Here is a 21,936-nt window from a genome sequence, read left to right as displayed (position 1 = left end):
ACTCTCAGTTTGCTAATCTCAGGGTCTTCAAATTTCTTAACGGTGCATTGCCGGGATTAGAAACAAAATCTCATTATGATAATGTTTTTTTCTTCTGGGAACAGCAGCTAGCTGGGACTAACTGCATACTTGATATGAGCTGTGCCACTATAGAAATAATTTATTTGCTGGTCTTTGAAGCCCACAGGCAATTATTGATTTCAATTTCCCCTATCTGCGGATATCAATGGGGTGTTCATAGGAATGTATAGCTCTGTGATATGACTGAGCTCCCCCCAGTTCTTCAAGGCACTTTGGGAAAAACTAATTATACAGGGACACCGAACCAACTGAACCCCAAAGCCGAGCTGCACTGCACACACAGTTCATTATGAAAGGACTCAGCCCAGAGAACCCCTTTGAACTCCGAGTCTGTGTCAACACCGTTGCTAATCGTATCATCCTCAATTAACTTTACACTGGATAAAAACCTCATGCATTTTGGAGTAAAGGGGGAGACAGAGAAGAGAGCGAGAGAGAGAGAGAGAGAGAGATATAGAGATAGAGAGAGAGAGAGAGAGAGAGAGAGAGAGAGAGAGAGAGAGAGAGAGAGAGATTTAATACTTTTTTGAAACAGTTTGCTAAACGTACAATGGTACGATTTTTTCAGTGGTGTGTTAAAAGGATAACACAACGTGTTTCCATTGTGGTCCTGTGGGGGGGGGGGGAGAGAGAGAGAGAGGGAGGGAGAGAGAGAGAGAGAGAGAGAGAGAGGGAGGGGAGAAACTGTGTGGTGTGTGTGTTCCGCACATCTCTCCCCCACCCACCCCTATCTCTTTACAGGACTCTCTCTGCCACCCAGCCCCGTTCTAGTCTAGAGAGTTATTCCAGGAATGCGTTGAACATGGCTGCCGCGATGAGGGCGCAGAAAACGGGACTGCTGGAGCTGCGAGTCACCGTGGACCGCTGGGTCCGGGTGTTGGCCACCCTCACCGAGGACACGTTGACGCTGAGCCCCGGGGAAGGGGACGACCAGTCTCCGGTGGCGCCGGTCGCCGTCGCGGTCAACGGAGACCCCCCGAACCTCAGCACCTCCCCGGTCCCGGAGACGATCACCAACGTGAAGCGCACCGTGCGAGTCACCAAGCAAGATGTTGGAGGTCTGGGGATCAGTATCAAAGGTAAAAGAAAGAAATAATTAACCCCAGCCGTTCGTTATTAGTGTCAGAGCAACGTAAACAAACATTGCGGATATTAAGAGGTGAGCCTCGATCTACTTCTACTTTTGCAAAGTGTTGTTGTGTGACGAATGTGGTTGGAGTTTAATGGAGGACTGCAGTAGTCAGGAGGAGTACTGTAGTTGCCTATTAAACTTCAAAGTTACAGTGAGTGAGCGCGAACACTTAACTGGCATTTCTTTTAGGAGTTCGTAAAGTTCGTAAAAGTCGTTTTTTACCACTAGTAGTGAAATGCGTCTGTGTTTGAACTGCGAAGATTTGACAGCTGAGCTGAAATCACACCTCATGGTGTGTCAACGGGGACACTCTTCTAGTTCTAGGTCTCCCACCAAGTTTAATATGAAGCAGGCTGGTGGTCTGGTGCCATAGTAGTCTGTCTTTTTTAGACAAATAAACTTTAGACACACACACACACACACACACACACACACACACACACACACACACACACACACACACACATCATTTCCTTTATTGACCTCAATTGTCAATGATGATAATGTCTTTATATGAATCAAATTTAATTGTTATTGTTATATTGTCAGAATGATCAGTCATTTCTATACCGGTATATATTGCAATATTGCACTGAATTGAATTATACTGGAAGATTGACACTAGACCACTGACCTAGTTGAACTGGCCCTTCTGCCTTGTATATGGAATAGGACATACAATATATATCACATTGGTGCCATGCAGCCTATATATTTGCAGTTCAGGCTTATTTTTGAGGGGTGCTAGGCTAGCCCCTCCTATATTCAGCTATTTCGATTTCCATCTTACACAAACATTACATTCCTATTGACAATGAATGGAGAATTTACATTGTACTAGAGAGGTGCCCGTGGGGCCTCTACAGTGTTGCCCTTTGGGCACTGGCCTACTTGGAATGATGCAAGTTGGAAATGCATGCCACACCCAGATCAGAATGATGTCAGATTTGTTTAGACATAAGGTTGGTGAGGGGTGCGTTAAAACGACCAGATTAAGGTTGGTGAGGTGTTCGTTAAAACGACCAGATTAAGGTTAGTGAGGGGTGCGTTAAAACGACCGGATTAAGGTTGGTGAGGGGTGCGTTAAAACGACCGGATTAAGGTTGGTGAGGGGTGCGTTAAAACGACCGGATTAAGGTTGGTGAGGGGTGCGTTAAAACGACCGGATTAAGGTTAGTGAGGGGTGCGTTAAGGGTTGGGAGAGGGTTTGATTGATTGATTGATTGAAATATTTATTAACAGTTTGCAGAATTACAGTACATTTCAAGCACAAACTCAATACAAAGACTGTTAACTGTGAGTGGACGACCCAATTAAGCATTACACTTGTTTACAACAGGGTCCACCATGTTCAATTCATCAAAACATTTAGAGACGTACAAATAGACAGTAGACACTTCTATATAGTTAAAGAACAGAAGAGGAATTCATCATAAAGGAAGCAAAAAGGGAAAAGAAACATATACAGTGAGGGGAAAAGGGGGGAGGGGGGGGGCAGTGGGGGGGAATCAGATTTTACGGTTGGGTTTAGGTGTGCTGCCCCGTGGGAGGTTAGGGTTAGGGTTAGGGTGAGAGTTTGAGATAGGTTGTAGGACTTAGGGCCGATACATACTCCCATTTCGGCGCTGTAGTGCCGAAATGATTTCGGCTCGTCATAAATTTTCAGTAGCACCGAAGAGCCGACTTTAGGACGGTACCCGCCCCCCCGAACCTCAAATGACGTCAAATTGTAGGCTCTACAGCGCCGAAACGACTTTTATTCGGCTCTAAAATAGGAGTATGAATCGGCCCTAATGACTGGTCTCTCTGTGTCCCTTTATTATAGTGTTGGGATGTCAGAACAGGCCATCTTATGGAGTTCTGTATCAGGCTTGCCCAAATATGGAGTGTTGTGAGGTCAGAACAGGCCAGCTCCATATATGGACCCTGGGTAGGCCTTTTTGGGGCGGTTCTGGACAACCGTGGGTCCGACCGACTCAACACCGGGCACTGCACTCCCTGTGGTGGGGTGGAACACGTGTGTCGAATTTGAAGTCGGTGGGGCGAACGGTTCTCGAGTTATGTGGATTACAGACGTACACACAGAGACTTGCATTTATAGTTAGATGTGTCTGAGCAAATCGGTATTTGTTATCCTACACAAAGATTAAACTCCCATTGACAATGAATGGAGAATGTACGTCACATGTGTCTGAGCAAATACACATGACATGATGATGTACGACGATAAGACTAAGAGCGTCCCTTTACACGTACAGTATGAGTGTGATTTTTTTTAAATAATGTTCCTAATTCACATTGCTATTTCAAAGCATGCCTATAACTCTGAGGGTGTACAATTGGCACCAAATGGACCTGTAAGTGTGTCATTTGGTTCCACTTGTACACTCTGTGTTACAGACCTACGGGTCCATTATGAACCCTTATCCCTCATCCCTAAAACTAATTTGCCATTTGTCTCTGGACCTCACTTTGAGAGGCAGCCAGTGCATACATGGTTGCCCCACATTGGCTGTAATAGCATAAGGCTTTATGACCGCACCACTCTGTCTGTGTAGGCAATAAAAACCATAGTGCTGGACCAGCGGTTCCCAAGGTGGGGTCCGGGGACCCCCAGGGGTACCTGAGGGAGCTCCAGGGGGTCCCCAGCTAAATGATAGTTAGGAACCAAATGGACCCTTATGGGTCCGTAACTCAGACAGTGTACAAATGGAACCAAACAGACCCGTTACACCCGACCCGTACACTCTCCGAGTTAAATTAACATTGATTGATTGATTGATAGAAATGCCATTCAATGGGGGGTCCGTAGACTATGCATGTCAAACTGGAGAGATCCTTGAAATTAAAATGCTTTAGAATCACTGCCGTAAAAGTCTTCTCTTATGGGGGGTTAATTATTGTGAATTTGGGGGTCCTTGACGTGAAAAGGTTTGGGAACCACTGTGCTAGATGAACTGAATGAGAGTATATTACAAAATGGACCGAAATGAACCCCCTACCTAGTACCTACACAGGTCCACGTGGTTCCAGTTTCCAGAGTTAAAATAACACTGAGCATTTTACCGTGTGCCACCCCCTGTTGACAGAGAGCTAGTCACTGATTGGCCAGCCGCCGTTCAGTCCAGACGATATAGTTATGCAACGAATGTGTTGGCTTATGTGGAGCATATTTAGCATTTTGTTTATGTCAGCGACTCAGCGTTTGACCTATGGCAAAGCTGGGACGTCTCTGATTCGTACCTAAACATTGCTGCTGCCGGCTACGTCATGCTTTTACACTGGAGGGGGGGAAAAGGTCGGGACCCCTCCAATATGGCCCCTACCGGGCATACATACCTGCGTCGTATGCTGTTTTAAGGGCTGATAAAAGGCCCCTTTTCCTCCCCCAGTTTCCGCTTTACCTGTACCAACAGGCAGTATCATACCTTAAATCTCCCACTTGAACATTGAGAGAGTTAAAGAATAGACCCACATTCCTTTTGTTTGTGCAGGGAATAGGATGACAGTTCTAGGTAGGAATATATCATCACATTTTGCACAACTGGGCAAGAGGCTTTCACTTATTTCTTATTCTAGGGTGCCCCTCCATTCATTTTATTGGTATGTGTAAGCCAAAAGTATAAAAACAGTTTATTTATTTATTTACTGTAGCGTGTGTGTGTGTGTGTGTGTGGAATGGATACAAAGATCAGCTTTCTAACTCCTAGGAAAAAAAGGAACGATTTAAATAGAGTATTGGTCTGTATGTCATAGTTTGTAGCCTAGCTAGTAGCTAGATATGCATCTTGACTTACACAACACCATCATCTTTACATTCACGTTGAAACATTCTCACGACTTCACACATACAATTGCGAGTTTGGGTGATGAGGACAATTTTATTTTTAACCAAATACCTTGATATCGATATTGTGACTATGTCGTCATTTATTATTTATCAAAGATGTTATTTTATTTTTTACAAAATATGGTAATTACAGTAAACGTGACCAGGACAAAACAACCAGATGATCTCATCATGTGACGATATCGGCATAATATCGATATATATATATATCGTCCAGCCCTGTTCTACATCACCTAAAAACTGACCTAAATTACATCACACAGACATTCAATCCAGCCCTCCCAACTTCTGTCATATTTGTTCTGTTTTAGTCTTAGAACTTAATGTCAGTTTCTCCATTACATCATGCAGCACACTAATCCAGTGCTCCACTCCACTGTATGAATCTCTTCTTTCATTGATTCTCTTCATAGCATAGGCATTTTTATGGCATGCGGCTCCGCAGGAGTCTAGCCGCCTAAAAGACAGTCCGAATGTCTGTGTTGTCTTTTCTGTGCGTCTGGAGCTAATAAAGTGCTGCACTGATCAGTGGCAAATGTATTGTGCACTCTGCCAGTTCTTGGCATGGTATAATTGTCAGTGAATATAGCAGATATACAAGCTTGTAGATCTGTTTTTGTTTTGTTTTGTTGGTGAAGAGGTTTGGTATTAGAGTACAGACAGACCCCTGGGAGACCACAGAGTATAGGATTTAGGTGGTTGACTTGCAACTGGCATTATTGTAATGAACCTGATGCTTAAAAGGATGTTTAACCCATTTTGGGGCGGGAACCCCTTTTGGTGTTTTAAACATTGTTATTATTTAGCTATTGAGAAATAGCAGATCTACAAGCTCATAGTGCACCACTCGGTGGAGCTTGTAGGGCTGCTATTTTTGAAGAATCGTGAAAATGTGGCACAAACCTTTTTTAATGTTTTTTTAATGTTTTTAACTCAAACCTTTGCTTCTGGGTGGTTCCTGGAACAACATATTTTCAGATGGGTGTCGGTGTCGGTGGCCAATTACATATCATTTGTGGGGTCCTTGACATGAAATATTGAGTACCACTGATACAGAAACATGAGGTATTTCAGAAAACTGTCAAGATTTAGAAGACATTTTTTTAATTTCGACGTCAGGCCTAAATGGGTTAAAACTAATGTTGCATTTTGTTTTAAATATTGCTGCAAGGTTAATATTAATGGGACCATACAAAACCGTACTTGAATCTGTAGTGCAGCCCATGTAATAATAATAGTAGACGTACAGGTTGCTAATACCACAATCCACAACATTGACTAGAATGACCAGTTGACAAATCCATGATGCATTATCCCCTTTCAGAGTAATGGAAGGGAATCCCCAGAACCCATTATAAGCAAGCTAGGTCATTCCTTTGATATTTCTTAAGTGCTCATGTTTTTTTTCCAACCAAATGATATCCATACAGATAGACTTGTTTGCTTAAACGACCTTTCCCATCTTCTCTGTTGACAGATCCAACATTTCGCTCCCTTTGCCATCTTTATTTAATGCGTGATGTTTCATTCCCTTTTACGTTTTATAGCTCGTTATGTAACGTCATACATCTATTGCACGGATCTGACCTATAGGTTGATATATTAGCCTTTGGGAACCATACGGTTCATGTGCTATAATGTGGCCCATAGGTCACCAACCTATCTCCTGTTTCCGTAAGCGTGAGGCAGCTTGATATACAAGTGCACCGCCCCTGGACATGACGACGCTAGTATGTCGCAGGGACTTACCAACCCTTTATGCTGAGTACCCAAACCAAACAGGGAGGCATTGGGTACCATTTGTGAGCGGTGCCTCACCGTTCCAACAGCTGTGTGTGTCCCTATGTATTTATATATGTCTCCATGTATGTCTGTTTGAGTACAGCAATACAGCTGGGTGACCTAAAGTGTCACTGTTGAGCAGCATAGCCGTGTGTGTCTATGTATGTCCGATTGTCCGTATGTATGTCTGTTTATTATATCCTCCTTTGGTTCGGCTGGGGGTTGAATTGAACCCTCAACCTCCCACTTTTCATTTACATTTATTTTGTAGCCCAAACCTGAGGTTACAAGCCATCATTTTCAGAGTACAGCATGTGTTGACAGATTTCCACACTCTTCCTGACCACCCGCCAAGCTGGGTGGTCGGTTTGACGGACAGTTGCTATGACCTGCGCGCCGCTGTCTCAATGCAAACGACGGCTCCTCATTGTGGCAGCTGGCGACCGATGACTTTAGCGTCAACACACATTCTGCCACCACGGTAGACAGAAGTGATTCCATCAGGACATAGACATGATTTTTGGTCTTTCACCTCCGTGAAAACGAATGTCTTTGAAAGACATACAGTGGCTTTGTTTATGAAAGCGAAACCCTCACTGGATCCCTGCCGGCGTGACTTTGTTGCAGCACTGTCTGTTCAAAGGCAGAGAGAGATGATGGCATGGAAGGAGCAATAGAGAGCCATAGGAAAATGAGGAGGATAAGAGATGGCAATTCAAAGGCAGCAGAGGCCCGCCACATGGATGAAAAGAGAGAGAGAGAGAGAGAGAGAGAGAGAGAGAGACAGAGACAGAGAGAGCAAGGGGAATAGAAAATATTTGGGAATTAAAATCTTTTAGACAGTAGACACGGGGGACCCAAAGTTTTAGGTCAACACTGAGAATTTAACTGTGAAATGGATCATACAAGCAAGAAAGAAAGAAAGAAAGAGAGAAGCAAAACGGATGGAATCTCTGAAAACAAAGCGTATGCAGGGAGAGAGGGGTGAACAAGTGTGAGAAGAGGGCAAAAGTCACGGCGGGCTAGCTGACACCACAATGTGAACAGCTGAGAGGAGCAGTGCTCAGCGAGCAGTTGTCATTGGCCAAAGATGAAAGCTATGTGGCTGGGAGTGGGAGTGGAGCGCTTCTCCGGTGTTCATTTTAGGGAGCCCACCCCCGGCTCGCCGAAGAGCACAGGAGGCGGTTCGACCTTGAGCCGGGTCCAAAGTGCACTCAGTCTCTCGCACGTCTAAATTTAAGGGGTTTGGGAAGCAAGGTTCCGGTCCTACGGACGGACATGGAGAAGCTTGAGTTCACCCGTCTCAGGTCGATTAGTATTCTTCAAATTCCTTTTGTGTTCAGTTTCAGACTGCTGGTGTGATATAAGAGGCAGTTTTGTTCAGCTTGACACTCTGCCAATCTAGTTTTTTTTCCCACTTCACTTTCACTTCAGACCCTATGTATGACTGACTGTGAACAATCCTAATGCAGTGGAATCTAAGTGATATGTTTTTTGTTTAAAAGTTTAAACTCTATATTCTGATACTAATCAATCATTGCTAGAAAGTTTTTTTTCTTCTCCCAGTAACATCTTGCCACCCCCATCTTGCCGGCTCTTTTTGTAGATAGAAAATAAATGTTCAGGACAGGTCGAGGTACCAGTTCTATTCAGTGAGAAGAGGAGAGGAGTCTCAACAAAGTTTATCAAAATGTATCAACTTCTATTTTATAGCGTTCCAGACCCAGTTTTGGGTCTGGAACCGGCGTGCCGCCCCGCGCCCGAAACTGTTGAGAAATGACAGAGTTACCGTGTGGGGGTTCCCAGGGTGTCCCTCTACTGTACTGTACTGTACTGTCAATGTACTATACTGGCACACCCGAAATCATCATATATACAGTTAATATGTGCGTGTGTGTTTGTGTGTGTTAGGTTGCGCACAAATGGTGAAAAACAACCATGCTGTTTTCGTGCTCAGACCCATGCACCCAGGCACCCACCCACACACATAGCTCTGTAAGGGAGTACTCAAAAAGACGTGTCCTGACCTGAACTTGTATTTTCTGTTTACTAAAGAGTTTGGAGAGACCGGGTGTCCAGTGACCACTGTCAACAAACATACTATAGCAATGATTGAAAGTAGAATATACAGCTATTTTAAACACATCACAGTAATCCATATTCTTTGCCGTAAAAAAAGAACTACGACCTTATGTTGTGTCAGTCAGTCAATGCCCACCGTCTCTGAAATTTCGGACCAGGTTAATATTTTCTGCGTTTTTCACATTATCTTGAGTTGCAGTGCTTTGAGGCTGTAGTAAGACTTTTGCCCCGGACCCAAACTAGTGAAAATAGCAGATCTACAGTACAAGCGCACAAATTCAAACTATAACTGCAGCCAGCCAGCGGTGTTGTTGAGCATCCTGCACCGCTCAGTTCACACTGGTGTGATTTTTCTTATTGCTTGCAATAAGCTGCTTGCAGCTATATTTGCTCATTGCATTCCTGCTTGGCCACCATTATCGCTCTTTTGAAATATATATATATATTTTTTTATGTAGGAAAAGAGGTTTAGACTAAATGTAGGAAAATAAATTTAACTGTGCTCATGCAAATTAATGAGTTAATTAAGTACATTTTTACATTATCATGCACATTTGTATACAGTTATTTTCCAGTCGTTTCTCCCGAATCGCAGTATTTTAATCAACCATATATTATAGCATACTTTCTCAATATTCATTAGCCCCCCTGACCCCACCACAGTGGTATCACAACAAACACATTGCTAGCATAATTGCCTTTCGTCATTGCACATAACTGGATAGATGTCAGCGCTTAATAAAGCACTTCATGCCTCCATTTACCTGTCGGTTCCGCTGGCTGACCCCTGGCTTTCTGGGGCAGTGTGACACGCTGTCAGCTGTGGGGAGTTGAACTATGTTTGACATGAAATGTCAGCGGAAGGGAGGGATTGGAGAGAGATGAAAGGACTAGGTGGGTGGGAAGGAGGAAAGAGACATTCACAGACTTGTTTTTATTCAACAAAAAAAACACAAAAACGACAACATTGATTTGGGAGAGTAATGGGTCGTCCCCACCAATAATATAACTATAAAAATAATTGTGAGTATCCATTCCACACTGATAACAATCTATAAACCTGTTGACTGTCTATGACACCCTGTACATTATTTGGGATGGATTCGCCAGTGGCTTTATCTTTCCTCAAATCACTCTGAGGTCCCTTTTCCACCAGGGGTTGAACCAGTTCATTCGGTTGGTCCAATCACAACACCTGCAACTTCCGCCCAAAACAAATGATACCGTCTACAGCGTAGGTCTTGCCCAGCGTGCCGTCGACTTGAGTATAGAAAGATTATGAAAACAATACATTTACAGTATTTATTGGTACGGGTAGCTCGGTACGGGTATAGGTAAAATTGTAACTTCTCTTTCGAAATGTTTTTTTTAAATGTTTTGAAATTATAATAATTAAAAACAACATTTCTGTAGGAAACAAAACATTAAGGTACCAATAAAAATGTGTCCGCACTATGCACTTGTAGATCTGCTATTTTTCAATAGCTAATGTGTAACATAATGCTTAAAACACCAAAAGGGTGTGTTAGGTGTGGACGACCCTTTATCGCGTTGTTCGCTGAAAAGCTTCAACTGACATACCGTGCACGTAACCTGTTACCCATCACAGCAGGGCAGGGGATTAGAAAGGGCGAAAAACAGGGAAGCTGTTGTTTGGATAATGGATCTGTGAGAGTGAGGTGGTCGTCATCGCTCCCCCTTGTCCATCTCAAGGTCGGAGTTAATGGCCTGTCAAGTCAACTGGAGGAGATATTAGCATGTTAATCCTGGCGGAAGGAGGAGGAGGACTGAATGCTGTGACTTACTTATTATGATGATAATACGTGTCAAAGTTCACCGACTACCATCACGCTGCGGTGACCATCAGTGGTGCAAAGTAACCAAATACATGTACTCCAGTGCTGTACTTAAAGCTGCTATAAGCAGTAATATGTCAATATTTTAATTATTATTTTTTATATTTTTTATTATTCAAAAGATTAGTCTCTGTGACACATCTAGGGGCTGCTATCTACTGTACATTCAAAGATGAATGAAGCTTTATCATTGGTTGAAAAAAACCCGGTCGCAATGACTAACCAATCAGGAAGTAGACAGGCAAATCGACCAATGACAAAGCTTCTAGGGGGATCTTTGAATGCAGATTGTGGCCCCTAGATGTGTCACAGAGGCTACTTTTTTGGGGAGCGTTCTACCCATTGCTGGCTGTCTGAATACCCAAAAATACCGGTATTATTGCTTATATGCAAATATACAACATATTTTAATTAATTAATTAAGATATATTTTCACCTAAACATCATCATTGATGTTCATTGCAATGCCATTGGTCATGATATTTGAATATAAATACCCCCCACAGAGGCAGAACTTCAACTTCAAAATCTCTGGATTTTGAACCATTTTTTACCTTTGACCTTTGCCCTTTAACCCTACAGTACAGTTTTGAGGTACAATTTCCAGTACTTTTACTTCTACTCCACTATACATCTCGGAGGCTCACATTGGGAGCTTGTAGATCTGCTATTTTCGAAAATTTGAAATTGGACCTTCTGTGTAATTAATACTTTTAATTTTGGTACATTGAGACATTTTGATGCAAATACTTTTGTATTTTTAGTACATTTTGAATTCCAGACTTTTACCTGTAACGGAGTAGTTCTACATTGCAGTTTTGTTACTTTTACTTAAGTAAAATATGTGAGTACTTTCTCCACCACTGGTGACCACCACAATGTTAAGATTGAAAAAGAATATGGGAACCATTTAATGACTAATTTTAGATTAAAATTAAACCTCACAATCTTCCTGACAAGTGCAAAGGAATTCACACATGGAAGGTTCCCAAACAACTACAAATACTGCCTAACGCCTATCTGGAATTCCAGACAGTAAAAGCAAAACAAATGAAAAGTATATGATCAGAGATGCTATTTGACTAGGTGCCAGGCTGCCAGCAGCAGTAATTAAAGACGGGCTGATGGAGATAAGTGTCTTGATTGGGTATTGGCCTGGTGCTTTGGTGTTCTCCAAAGGGTAATTGGCTATAGCTGCTACAGTTGTGTAAACTTATTATTTTACTTCACCGTACAATGAATAATGAAAAGCTCACTCACAACATGCAATTTTTCAGAAATAGCAAAAATAGCCAGTCTACAATGTTGTGAGCTTGTAGACTATTTTACTATATTACTAGGCTATTTTCGCTTTTAATATTTGCCGATAACGATCTGAAAGTGGTTTGATCTCCTGACTGACAGCCTTCTGTTCCTCAGCAATGTCTTTACTGTCCGTAAACTCTCTCTCGCTGCCTTTGCATTCACACCCACGGGACTGTCGCAAATTATAATGTGCTGTTTGTCAACTTGCCTGGCTTGATAAGGGGTTAAAATGTTGAATGGTTTTCACACTGGCTATTCTTAGAGCCTTGAAACTCTCAGTCAGAGCTGTGGGATCAGAGCGCCAGACAGACTGAAGGGCAGTAATGGACTGGAACAAGCCAAGACAACAAAAGCTTTCATTTCACACCAAAGTCACAACAATTATAGTATATGTTGACATACAAACAAAAGTACCATTTGTTCACAGTTTGTTTGTTGTAGTTCTCACCTCTGCGTGTAAAGAAATATGGATGCACAATATACAAATCTTGGCCAATATCCAATAGCTTTAATATCCATGGTCAAGTTGATTGACGTTCGGTTTGGGACATATTTAGGCAGGCAGTCATGTAGGTAGGAAGGTGCGAGACCATTGAGAGCTTTATACACAAGTAAAATAATTTTAAAATCAATCCTAAAAACAACCGGAAGCCAGTGCAGTGAAGCCAAAACTGGAGTAATATATTCTCTCATCTTAGTTCTAGTTAAAACTCTGGCTGCTGCATTTTGGACAAGTTGTAATCTGTCAGTTGTTTTCTTAGGCAGTCCTGAAAAAAGTGCATTGCAGTAATCAAGCCGAGAAAAAACAAAGGCGTGGATTAGCGTTTTTGCATCGTCCAAAGACAAATGGGCTCTGATTCGTGCAATATTTCTAAGGTGAAAAAAGGCAATCTTGGTAACATGATTAATGTGTGAATTAAAATCCACCACTGGTTGGGGGGGTGAAGACATTTATTGTGAACTAAGACATTAGTTCATAGAGACAAAAGCTTGTCTTCCTCCCACCAACCAAAATGCCAGGAATTGTTTTAGAGTGAATTTTATACGAGAATAATATCTAATGCCCAAATAGTACCATTCCTCTCCCCACTTGGTCCCCGAGGGTCAGTGGCATTCACACAACACCGACTGCTGTCGACAAAGGCACTATTGCTATTACCCACAATCCGTCAACGGGGCTCTCTCTCTCTCTCTCTCTCTCTCTCTCTCTCTCTCTCTCTCTCTCTCTCTCTCTCTCTCTCTCTCTCTCCATCACCTGGTAAACAAGTGTGGATTGCTGCGGTGCTGTACAGTGTGTGAGTAAAGCACTTGATATGGTAAATAAATGGCGCCTTTATCCAAGGCGCTTTACATAGATTGTGCATCATTCACCCACTCATACACCGATGGTGGCGGAAACCATGCAACGCACCAACCTGCACATCAGGAGCAATTAGGGGTTCAGTGTCTTGCTCAAGGACACTAACTCTGGGGTTCGAACTGGCAACCTTGTGGTTACCATCCTTGTGGTTCCCATCCAGCCACTCTACCCCTGAGCCACCGCCGCCCCATATGATAAGATATGATATGATATGATATAGTACTTTATTGTCAGTTCACACTGACATTTGTCTTGCGGCCTTGTATGCAACACACATACACATTTGACATAAAAAAGTTATATACATAGAGACATAACTAAGGGCAGAGAGCAATGTCCACAGCTCAGTCTAGTCCTGGCCAAAAACCTGATTAAGCCTCAAAGTCGACTGATGGACAAAAGACTTCTTCAGTCTGACCTTATTGTATGCTGGAACACCATATCTCCTTCCTGAAGGCAGCAACCTATACTCTCCTTTCAAAACATGGCTAGTATTAGAGGTGATATTCCTTGCTAACCTTAGGATGCTGTTATCATACGTGGATGTATAGAGCCTCTGAAAAGGTTGTCCAACAATCTTTGAACAAATGTCTAGTTGTTGCAGCATTTGTGACTTTGAGGCTACAGACAAACGTCCATAACTCCATACCAGGTGGTATTACTTGCTCGCAGGCCATGCCAGGCCAGGCCAGGCCAGGCCAGGCCACACAGAGAGATGACTAGTCATAAACCTTGTAGATCACGGTGAAGGGAGCGGACCGCTTTCTTTCTTTCTTTCTTTCTTTCTTTCTTTCTTTCTTTCTTTCTTTCTTCACATTTCCCCCCATTTATTTTTGTATCCATTTAGGCCGGGTACCTGGCTCCCTTCAGTATATGGGCTGTGGATTACATGAATTAAATGCCCTGGGTTCCACGATCACCTCTGAGAGCCGACCTGTGAAAGATATATTCTGAATTAATTTGATTTAATCCCCTTTTGTGTCGTTTTTCACCGTCCCGAAGGCCAGAGACCAACTACGGTTGACATTATTGACAACATTTGTCATGGAGAATGGACGCCCTCAGGAAGATGGCAGATCCATCAGCATAGGAGCTGACCTTCATTAAAAGAGTATTGAGAGAGACAGAGAGAGAGAGAGAGAGCGAGAGAGAGAGAGATGAGAGAAAGAGAGATGAAATTGCAGTTTCTCTCCTGCCAGATATTCATTCATTAAATATTTCGTCCCTGTCACAATCTTTTCATTATGAACTTTTATTTTGAAGACCAGATCATGACCCATGACCCAAGATCATGACCCATGAACCAGAAGTACAATCGGATCTTTTTTATAATTCATCCCGAAACGTAAATGTTGTATAGGCTACAGCGTTATTTGAAAGGTAAATGTTGTACCTGCAGGCTATGGTGTTATTTGAAAGGGAGTATAGTGCATTTCTCGTCCCTGTCAGGGAATGTGTTACGAGGGCAATGAGTGTCTGGTGCTGTCCTCATGTGCTCCTTTCAATGTAGTTTTGGCGACTGAAGTTGTCTCATACACTCAGTGAGCGCGAATAAAATGTGGAAATGGCTCTACTGCGTTTGCATCGGGAGTTACAGCTGTTAATTGTGTGTGTGTGTGCACGTGCAGTATCGTCAGAGTGGTATTGTATAACTTTATTTTAGTTTTTTTTTGCAGCTTTCATTTTATAGAGGGACAGACAGTAGGCTGACAGGAAGATGGGGGAGTGACATGCAGTTAAGGCCGTCGGCACACTGCCTGGTGCCTGGACCGCTGAGCCACGGCCCAGACAGTATTGTATAACTTGTATAGTCCTGGATAGTACTGTACTATCTAAATTCTCAAGGCGGCTTGATATTGGATTTAGTTGTTCTACACTACAGCTCAAATGGGAAATTAGGAAACATGGGGTTTTCAGAAAACTGTCATGATTTAGAAGACATTTGTAGAATCTGGTCATTCCAAAATGGGTTAAAAATAGCTCCATGCCCAACTAAAACGGATGTGTGGCTTTCTATTTCAGTGTGCTAACTTCCAGTAAGGCTGTAATTTCCGTTAGCTTGGAATCCAACACCAACAGTGATGTCATTGGTAGGCACATTTCCGTGCTGACCCACAGGCACAGCCCACCTCTGAGAGACACAGAGGAGTGAGTAGACACTTATGATTCCATATTATAATGAGCATTAGTGAGAACCAATCCTACTATAAATGCGCCACGTCTCTGCGCGCGTGCGTGTGTATAATGCACATAACTCGAGAAACATTTTCCCCACCGACTTCACATTCGTCACACACGTCCCCCCTTCCCCCACAGGGAGTGCAGTGCCCGGTATAGAGTCGGTTGGACCCACGGTTCTCCAGAACCACCACAAAAGGCTCTGGTCAGGCTCTGCCAGTGGGCCTAATGAGGCCAACTCCTTTCACCTGTGCAATTTAGAAATTTGAAGCCCGGCCCGGCCCTAACTGGGTCAGCCCGAAGCTCGGCCCGACCCTAAAAATGACCATAATTTAGTCCCAAAGCCCGATAAAGCCCGACAAAGAAAAAAAAGAACGGCACTTTAATGCATGGCCAGCGCAGCAGCAGTGGTTCAGTGTGTGTCTGTGTGAAAGTGAGAACGGAGTTCAATGGACCGAAATAAAGGATTTATGTAGCTCACGTTAGACTGTTAATGTACCATTTCCATATCATTCTAATGGATTCCATTTCCAGTGGTGGTGAGTAGCTCCCCTTAGTTTCCTCTGAAGTGAAGCTTCAAGAAGTACAAGACCCCAAGTATCGTCCCCGTTTGGTGTCCAAAAGAACAAACATAGCCTACAAAGTTTACAAACCATCCACGCACCCGCTCATGGCGTGTCTCGACAGCTTAGAGATCTGTTATTTTAAATCGGGCATATATAACGCAGAGCGCCGCCACCGCACTGAGGAAGGCGGTTATAATACTACTCATTTTGTGAATCAAATAGCCTGTAGCCTGCAGTGGACTGTAACACTGCGTGCTCATCATACACTACAGAATGATATGGATCGGTTGGTGACTATATGACGTTGATTAGGCCTAATGATTAGGTTATTCATCGCAGCCAGCTGGGTTTAACGAGATGGCTCAGTGCAACTGTTTTCGTCATGTTGCAGTCTATCGTGTGATAATCCGATTGATTTATAAAACATTTAGCATTATGAACTGAAGCTCATTTGGTGCGCCGCAAACCAGAGGCCAGCCAGCGGTATAAACATTAAACAACCACCCCACCGTTCACTTCTCTCTGCCTGCGCAGTCAGTAATATTTTTTGGGGTTTCGGGCCGGGCCGGGTCGGGTTCGGGCAGAAAATGAGAACTCTAGTGCAATTTCCAGCCTCTGCCTCAGCCAATTGAGGCTCAACCAAACAGGCTCTGCCAGTGGGCCGAATTGATTGCCAAGTACACTTTTCACAGTCAGTTTGCCCACTTCTCACAGCCAGGTTGCACTCTTCACACACAGGCACACAGCCACAGAGATCTCCAGCTATGTGCTGTGTCAAATGCATCCAGGCTGACAACAAGCCATCGTTACATAGCCGACACAGCAACGACTGCGACAGGCACGGACAGGTCTAGTTAATAAGTTAAGGCCGAAAATAGGTTACTTTACAGTAATTCAACTCAGAGTTTACTATTGAAAGAAAATTGTTTCATTTGTACACTTTTGGAGTTACAAACGGATACATTCAGGATTGTACTGTGTACTATATATACTGTAACTAGGTACAACCTTGATATGACAATATTGTTGACTTAATAGTCTAGGGATCACATAAGTTGGTTGAAGTAAGAGGCCAGTAGAACAGTGGTTCCCAAACTGTTTAGATATATTCTTTGATATACCTGACGAAGGCCACAGCTGAAACGTTGTGTTTCTACCCCGCCTTGGGTTAATAACGTTTTTGGGGAGCTTTCAAAGCGGTGTGCAGACGTATTCTTTCTTTTGCAGTCTGTTCTTTTTGTTCGAGCACCCGTTGAATTAACCTGGGATGTGTGTGCAGTGCAGTGTGCACCTCCTGACCACTTTATCCCAAACCTTTTAGCCCGTGACCCAAAGGAGAAATTATACATTCCCCCGCGGGACCCAACTTAGTGAAAATAGCAGAAGCTCACAACGCGTCGCTTCGTGGGCTTCGGGGCACGGGAGAAGCTTATATCGGGGGCAGTGGAGGAGCTGGACCCTCTGCTTTGCAGGTTAGAGTGACCAGATCCAAACTGTTCATTTGAGGGACAGAAGTATCACTTGTGTGGGACAGGACAGGACAGGACAGGACGGGACAGGACGGTGTTAGCATAGGCCTAATATTGCCTATCATGTTGTTATTAAACCCCTCTGGTGTCTCACATTTTGTTATAAAACGCTAATTTTGCTCATGGGTGGTATGGCCGACTTGGTTCTCTAGGGGACATTTCGGTGTCAAAACATTTCCCGTTATGAACGATTCAAAATCGATTAATAATTTCCAAAATCGTTTTTTTTTCTTTTTCTGGTTACAGTTACAGGAGTTTTCACTACATGGTGTTTGTGATATGAAATGTAAGCTCACCCTAATCACAGTAAACATGTCTTCAGTCATTTTCAAGTTACTGTAGTCACTCAGTACTAGTCGGCACAGCTGTATTGTGTTGTATTGAATCGAGAATAATTTTGAATAGAGAATAATTTTGAATCTAGAAAAAAAATGCTTTAGAATAATTAAAAAAAAAAATTGAATCGAATGGTGACCCCAAGAATCGGAATCAAATCGAATGGTGGGACACCCAAAGATTCACAGCCCTACTTTCTGTACTGTATTTTGAGAGGCTTAAAAACACATCGTGCATGAAAAGAGACAATGAGAGAGAGCTTTACAACAGAAAGCCAACTATCAGTGGACTATATAACTATTAGGGCATTTTAAGTTTTGAACACTGATGCCCGACAGTCACAATGTAGGACAGGGTCTCCCTTTGTGGGACGCCTGAAAAGTCTTGGAAATGAGGGACTGTCCCACGCAAAACATCTGGTCACCCATATTGCAGCCAGGCGGATGTTTTGTGGACAGTTTGCTGCCGGCCTGCCAGATGATGTTCCATCCATGCAGTGTCCGTCCGTGGGTGCATGGATGGATGCCCGAGCCAGAAAAGAATAAAGATCACTTGTTACTTGAGAAGTGCTCAAGAAGGATGGCACTGCAGCATGGGATTATGTTATGGGGCTAGTGTAGTGTAGTGGGTGGGTGGGTGATGATTTTTTTATTTCTGTCGTGCGTAGACGAGTGACATGTGGGCGAAGGCTGGGGTGGTTGTTTGGTGGGTGGTGGTGATGTGTCAAGGCTGGGGTGGTTGTTTTGTGGGTGGTGATGTGTCTTGGGCTGGGGTGGTTGTTTGGTGGGTGTGATGTGTCTTGGGCTGGGGTGGTTGTTTGGTGGGTGGTGATGTGTCTTGGGCTGGGGTGTTTGTTTGGTGGGTGGTGATGTGTCTTGGGCTGGGGTGGTTGTTTGGTGGGTGGTGATGTGTCTTGGGCTGGGGTGTTTGTTTGGTGGGTGGTGAAGGTGATGTGTCTTGGGCTGGGGTGGTTGTTTGGTGGGTGGTGATGTGTCTTGGGCTGGGGTGGTTGTTTGGCGGGTGGTGATGTGTCTTTTTCCCTTCTCGTAGCAGCAGTACTATAGGGCGTGTTGTAACGGCCATGCAGGGTAGCGGTCTCCTCAGTGTGGAACAGGCCGGGCGTTTTACAGTGGTTGGAAAAAGTACTCAATTGTTTTACTTAAGTAAAAGTATCCATTATATTGCAATATAGAAATACTTTGCTACAAGTGAAAGTCCGGAATTCATAATGTACTTGTCTACTTGAGTAAAAGTACAAAAGTATTGGCATCAAAATGTACTTGAAATACCAAAAGTAAAAGTACTCTGCAGAATGTCCCATTTGAAGTTTTCAAATGTATAAAAAAATCTTTTGAAAATAGCAGATCTGCAAGCTCGCAGCGTGTCGCTTCACACCACGTTCCGAGCTTGTAGATCTGCTATTTTCACTACTTCTTAAATTTATGATTTCAAATGTATGGTATGGAATGTCTTTTTCTTTATTTTTTTTCTTAAATGTTTTTATAATTAAAAACAAAAAAATGAAGGGACCAAGGAGAATTTGTCTGTGACCCACAAATGTGTCCTGACTCCTGGCCCACTGTTTGGGAACCAGTGTACTAAGAAGAGGCGAGAGACCACGGCCAACAACGTTTTATTCACACAAAAATAGTTGCAGATTGTAGCTTTAAATAGGCTGTTCTATTAGGTGAAGATGTGAATGTGTAGCGGTGGCATGCCATCACGTTCCTGCCTGTACTGTAACTCCATTTAATACATGATATTCATGGCCCTTATTGGCCTCCCACATAAGCCCTTATTGGCCCCCACATAAGCTCTTATTGGCCCCCCACATAAGCTCTAATTGGCCCCCCATTGGCCCCCCACATGCCCTTATGTGGACAGAAAAAATTAAGAATAAAAACAATCCTGGTAAATATCCATGGCCATGGATATTGGGCAGGATTGTTTTAATTTTTTGCTCTTTCTTTTATTAGTTTTTATTTAAATTTTAGGGAAGGGGCACTTTGAGCCAAAGGGCAGGGGCTCAGTCCCCTCTGCACATGCCTGCTGAAGCGGCACCGCTAAAAAAACTACTTTTTGCCTTGAGGCAGGTGCTAGGCAATGCCTTGCTCTCCCCTGAACGTGCTCACGTATGCGTATAGACTACTGTTATAATGACCATCTTCTATGGTTCTTTACTCGAAAACTACGCCGCTGTCCGTTGTGCTGATCAGACATTCGAGGTTCGGGCGTGATTTTTGATCTGATTTTTCATTGCATCACGATCGAAATATAAACGTTTCTCGAGGAAAACAGCTATGCGTGAGCTAATGCTAACATTAGCCTTTTTCTGACAATGGTCTGAACTTGAGTAGTAATCTCCCCAATTCTGACCCCGCGTGCAAGCCACTTGTGGCCACCAGGCCGCAGTCAAAGTGTTAATATTGTAATCGAGGCAAAAGTGTGCAATACTTGTGATGCTGATTTGAAGTCACATAGCCCAGGCCCAGCCCTAACTTTAACCAACTGGTTAGTTGTTTGACTGACAAGTAATGTCTCTGGTTTGATTCCACCTCAGGGTTCCATGTCATCCTTCTCCTCTATTTCTGCCTTCAGCCTTTCACATTCTCCCCCCGTTTGGTTTATTATCCAAGGTGGGAAGGAGAACAAGATGCCGATCCTCATCTCCAAGATCTTTAAGGGCCTGGCAGCGGACCAGACCGAGGCCCTCTACGTGGGCGACGCCATCTTGTCGGTCAACGGCTACGACCTGCGGGAGGCCACGCACGACGAGGCCGTGCAGGCCCTGAAGAAGACCGGCAAGGAGGTCATTCTGGAAGGTAACCACCTGATCCACTGTTGTTTTTGGGCAGCACATTTTGATTTTAGGTCTCTTGAATAGTCTTCATTTTGTTTTAGTCACATTTTAGTCGCCTGGAATGTCTTAGTGTTAGTCTAGTTTTAGTCGACTAAATCTACAGTTGATTTAGTTGAACAAAAGGTGTTTTGGTGGGCCTTGATGGCTTCGTAATGACTGTTTTTTTCACTTAGATCTGCTATTTTCAGCAGCTATTTCAGTAAAATGACTTGTACTGGATCTCTTGTCCACTAGTCCCATTCTAACATTCCTTATTTCAGACTGATCATACATAACACACATCACTGGGTGTGATGTGATCACACACATGTCGTGGCGTCCACGCCACAGTGTCTGAACTATGTGCTACTGTAAGTGTGTGTGGTCACACACACACACACACACACACACACACACACACACACACACACACACACACACACACACACACACACACACACACACACCCACACCCAGGAGAGCATGTTTTCTTTGTCCATAAAGATTTTGTGTCATGAACCAAAATGTGCTTGCTCCTAAATAAAATGCACCGAAGGAGCATGACACCCCCCCCCCCCCCCCCCCCCCCAAAAAAAAAAGAATCAACACTGTTTGACAAACTCCATATCTTTTTTCCCCCTTGCTTTACATAAGATATCTGCCAAATGTGTTCTTCCCACACTTCAAACGCAAACATACGTGTCTTGCACTGCCAGCTACGTGAGAGATTGTGAATGTGTGAATGGTAGTTTGGATTCAAGGTTGTTATAGTTAACTAAAACGTACAAAACAACGTAACACAATCCCCACCAATTACTGTAAGTTGTGTTAATTGTTTAGTCTCGGTAAGCGCCAATAAACGTAAGTTGTGTTAATTCAGTTGTATAAAATGTTTTGATCCGATCTAGTCACATTACTGTAGCTTCGGATGGCTATTTGTTGGACTGCGCCATCTTGATTCTCTTTCAGTTGATTTTATCTCCAAATCCCCGTCCCAGGCCTGTACTTCTCATCGTCCAGTGAGAAGTACAGGAACTAAA

The 21,936-nt window shown here is 43.4% G+C and overlaps 1 protein-coding gene across 1 annotated transcript in view; it reads left to right on the top strand.

Annotated features, from left to right (window-relative positions):
• Positions 1-745: 745 nt before the first annotated feature.
• The window catches only part of snta1 (syntrophin, alpha 1), a 68,374-nt gene continuing 47,183 nt past the window's right edge, over positions 746-21,936 (top strand). Inside the window, exons 1-2 of the mRNA XM_080786191.1 lie at positions 746-1,160; positions 20,694-20,879. Of these exons, the coding sequence (XP_080642317.1) occupies positions 884-1,160; positions 20,694-20,879 (463 nt within the window). The 5' untranslated portion in view covers positions 746-883. The remainder of the gene's footprint in view (positions 1,161-20,693; positions 20,880-21,936) is intronic.

Source organism: Protomyctophum bolini (assembly GCF_963924005.1).
Source record: "Protomyctophum bolini genome assembly, chromosome: 2".
Lineage (NCBI taxonomy): Eukaryota > Metazoa > Chordata > Actinopteri > Myctophiformes > Myctophidae > Protomyctophum > Protomyctophum bolini.
Note: the sequence above shows the minus strand (reverse complement) of the source record. Positions and strands in the feature narration are given on the sequence as shown.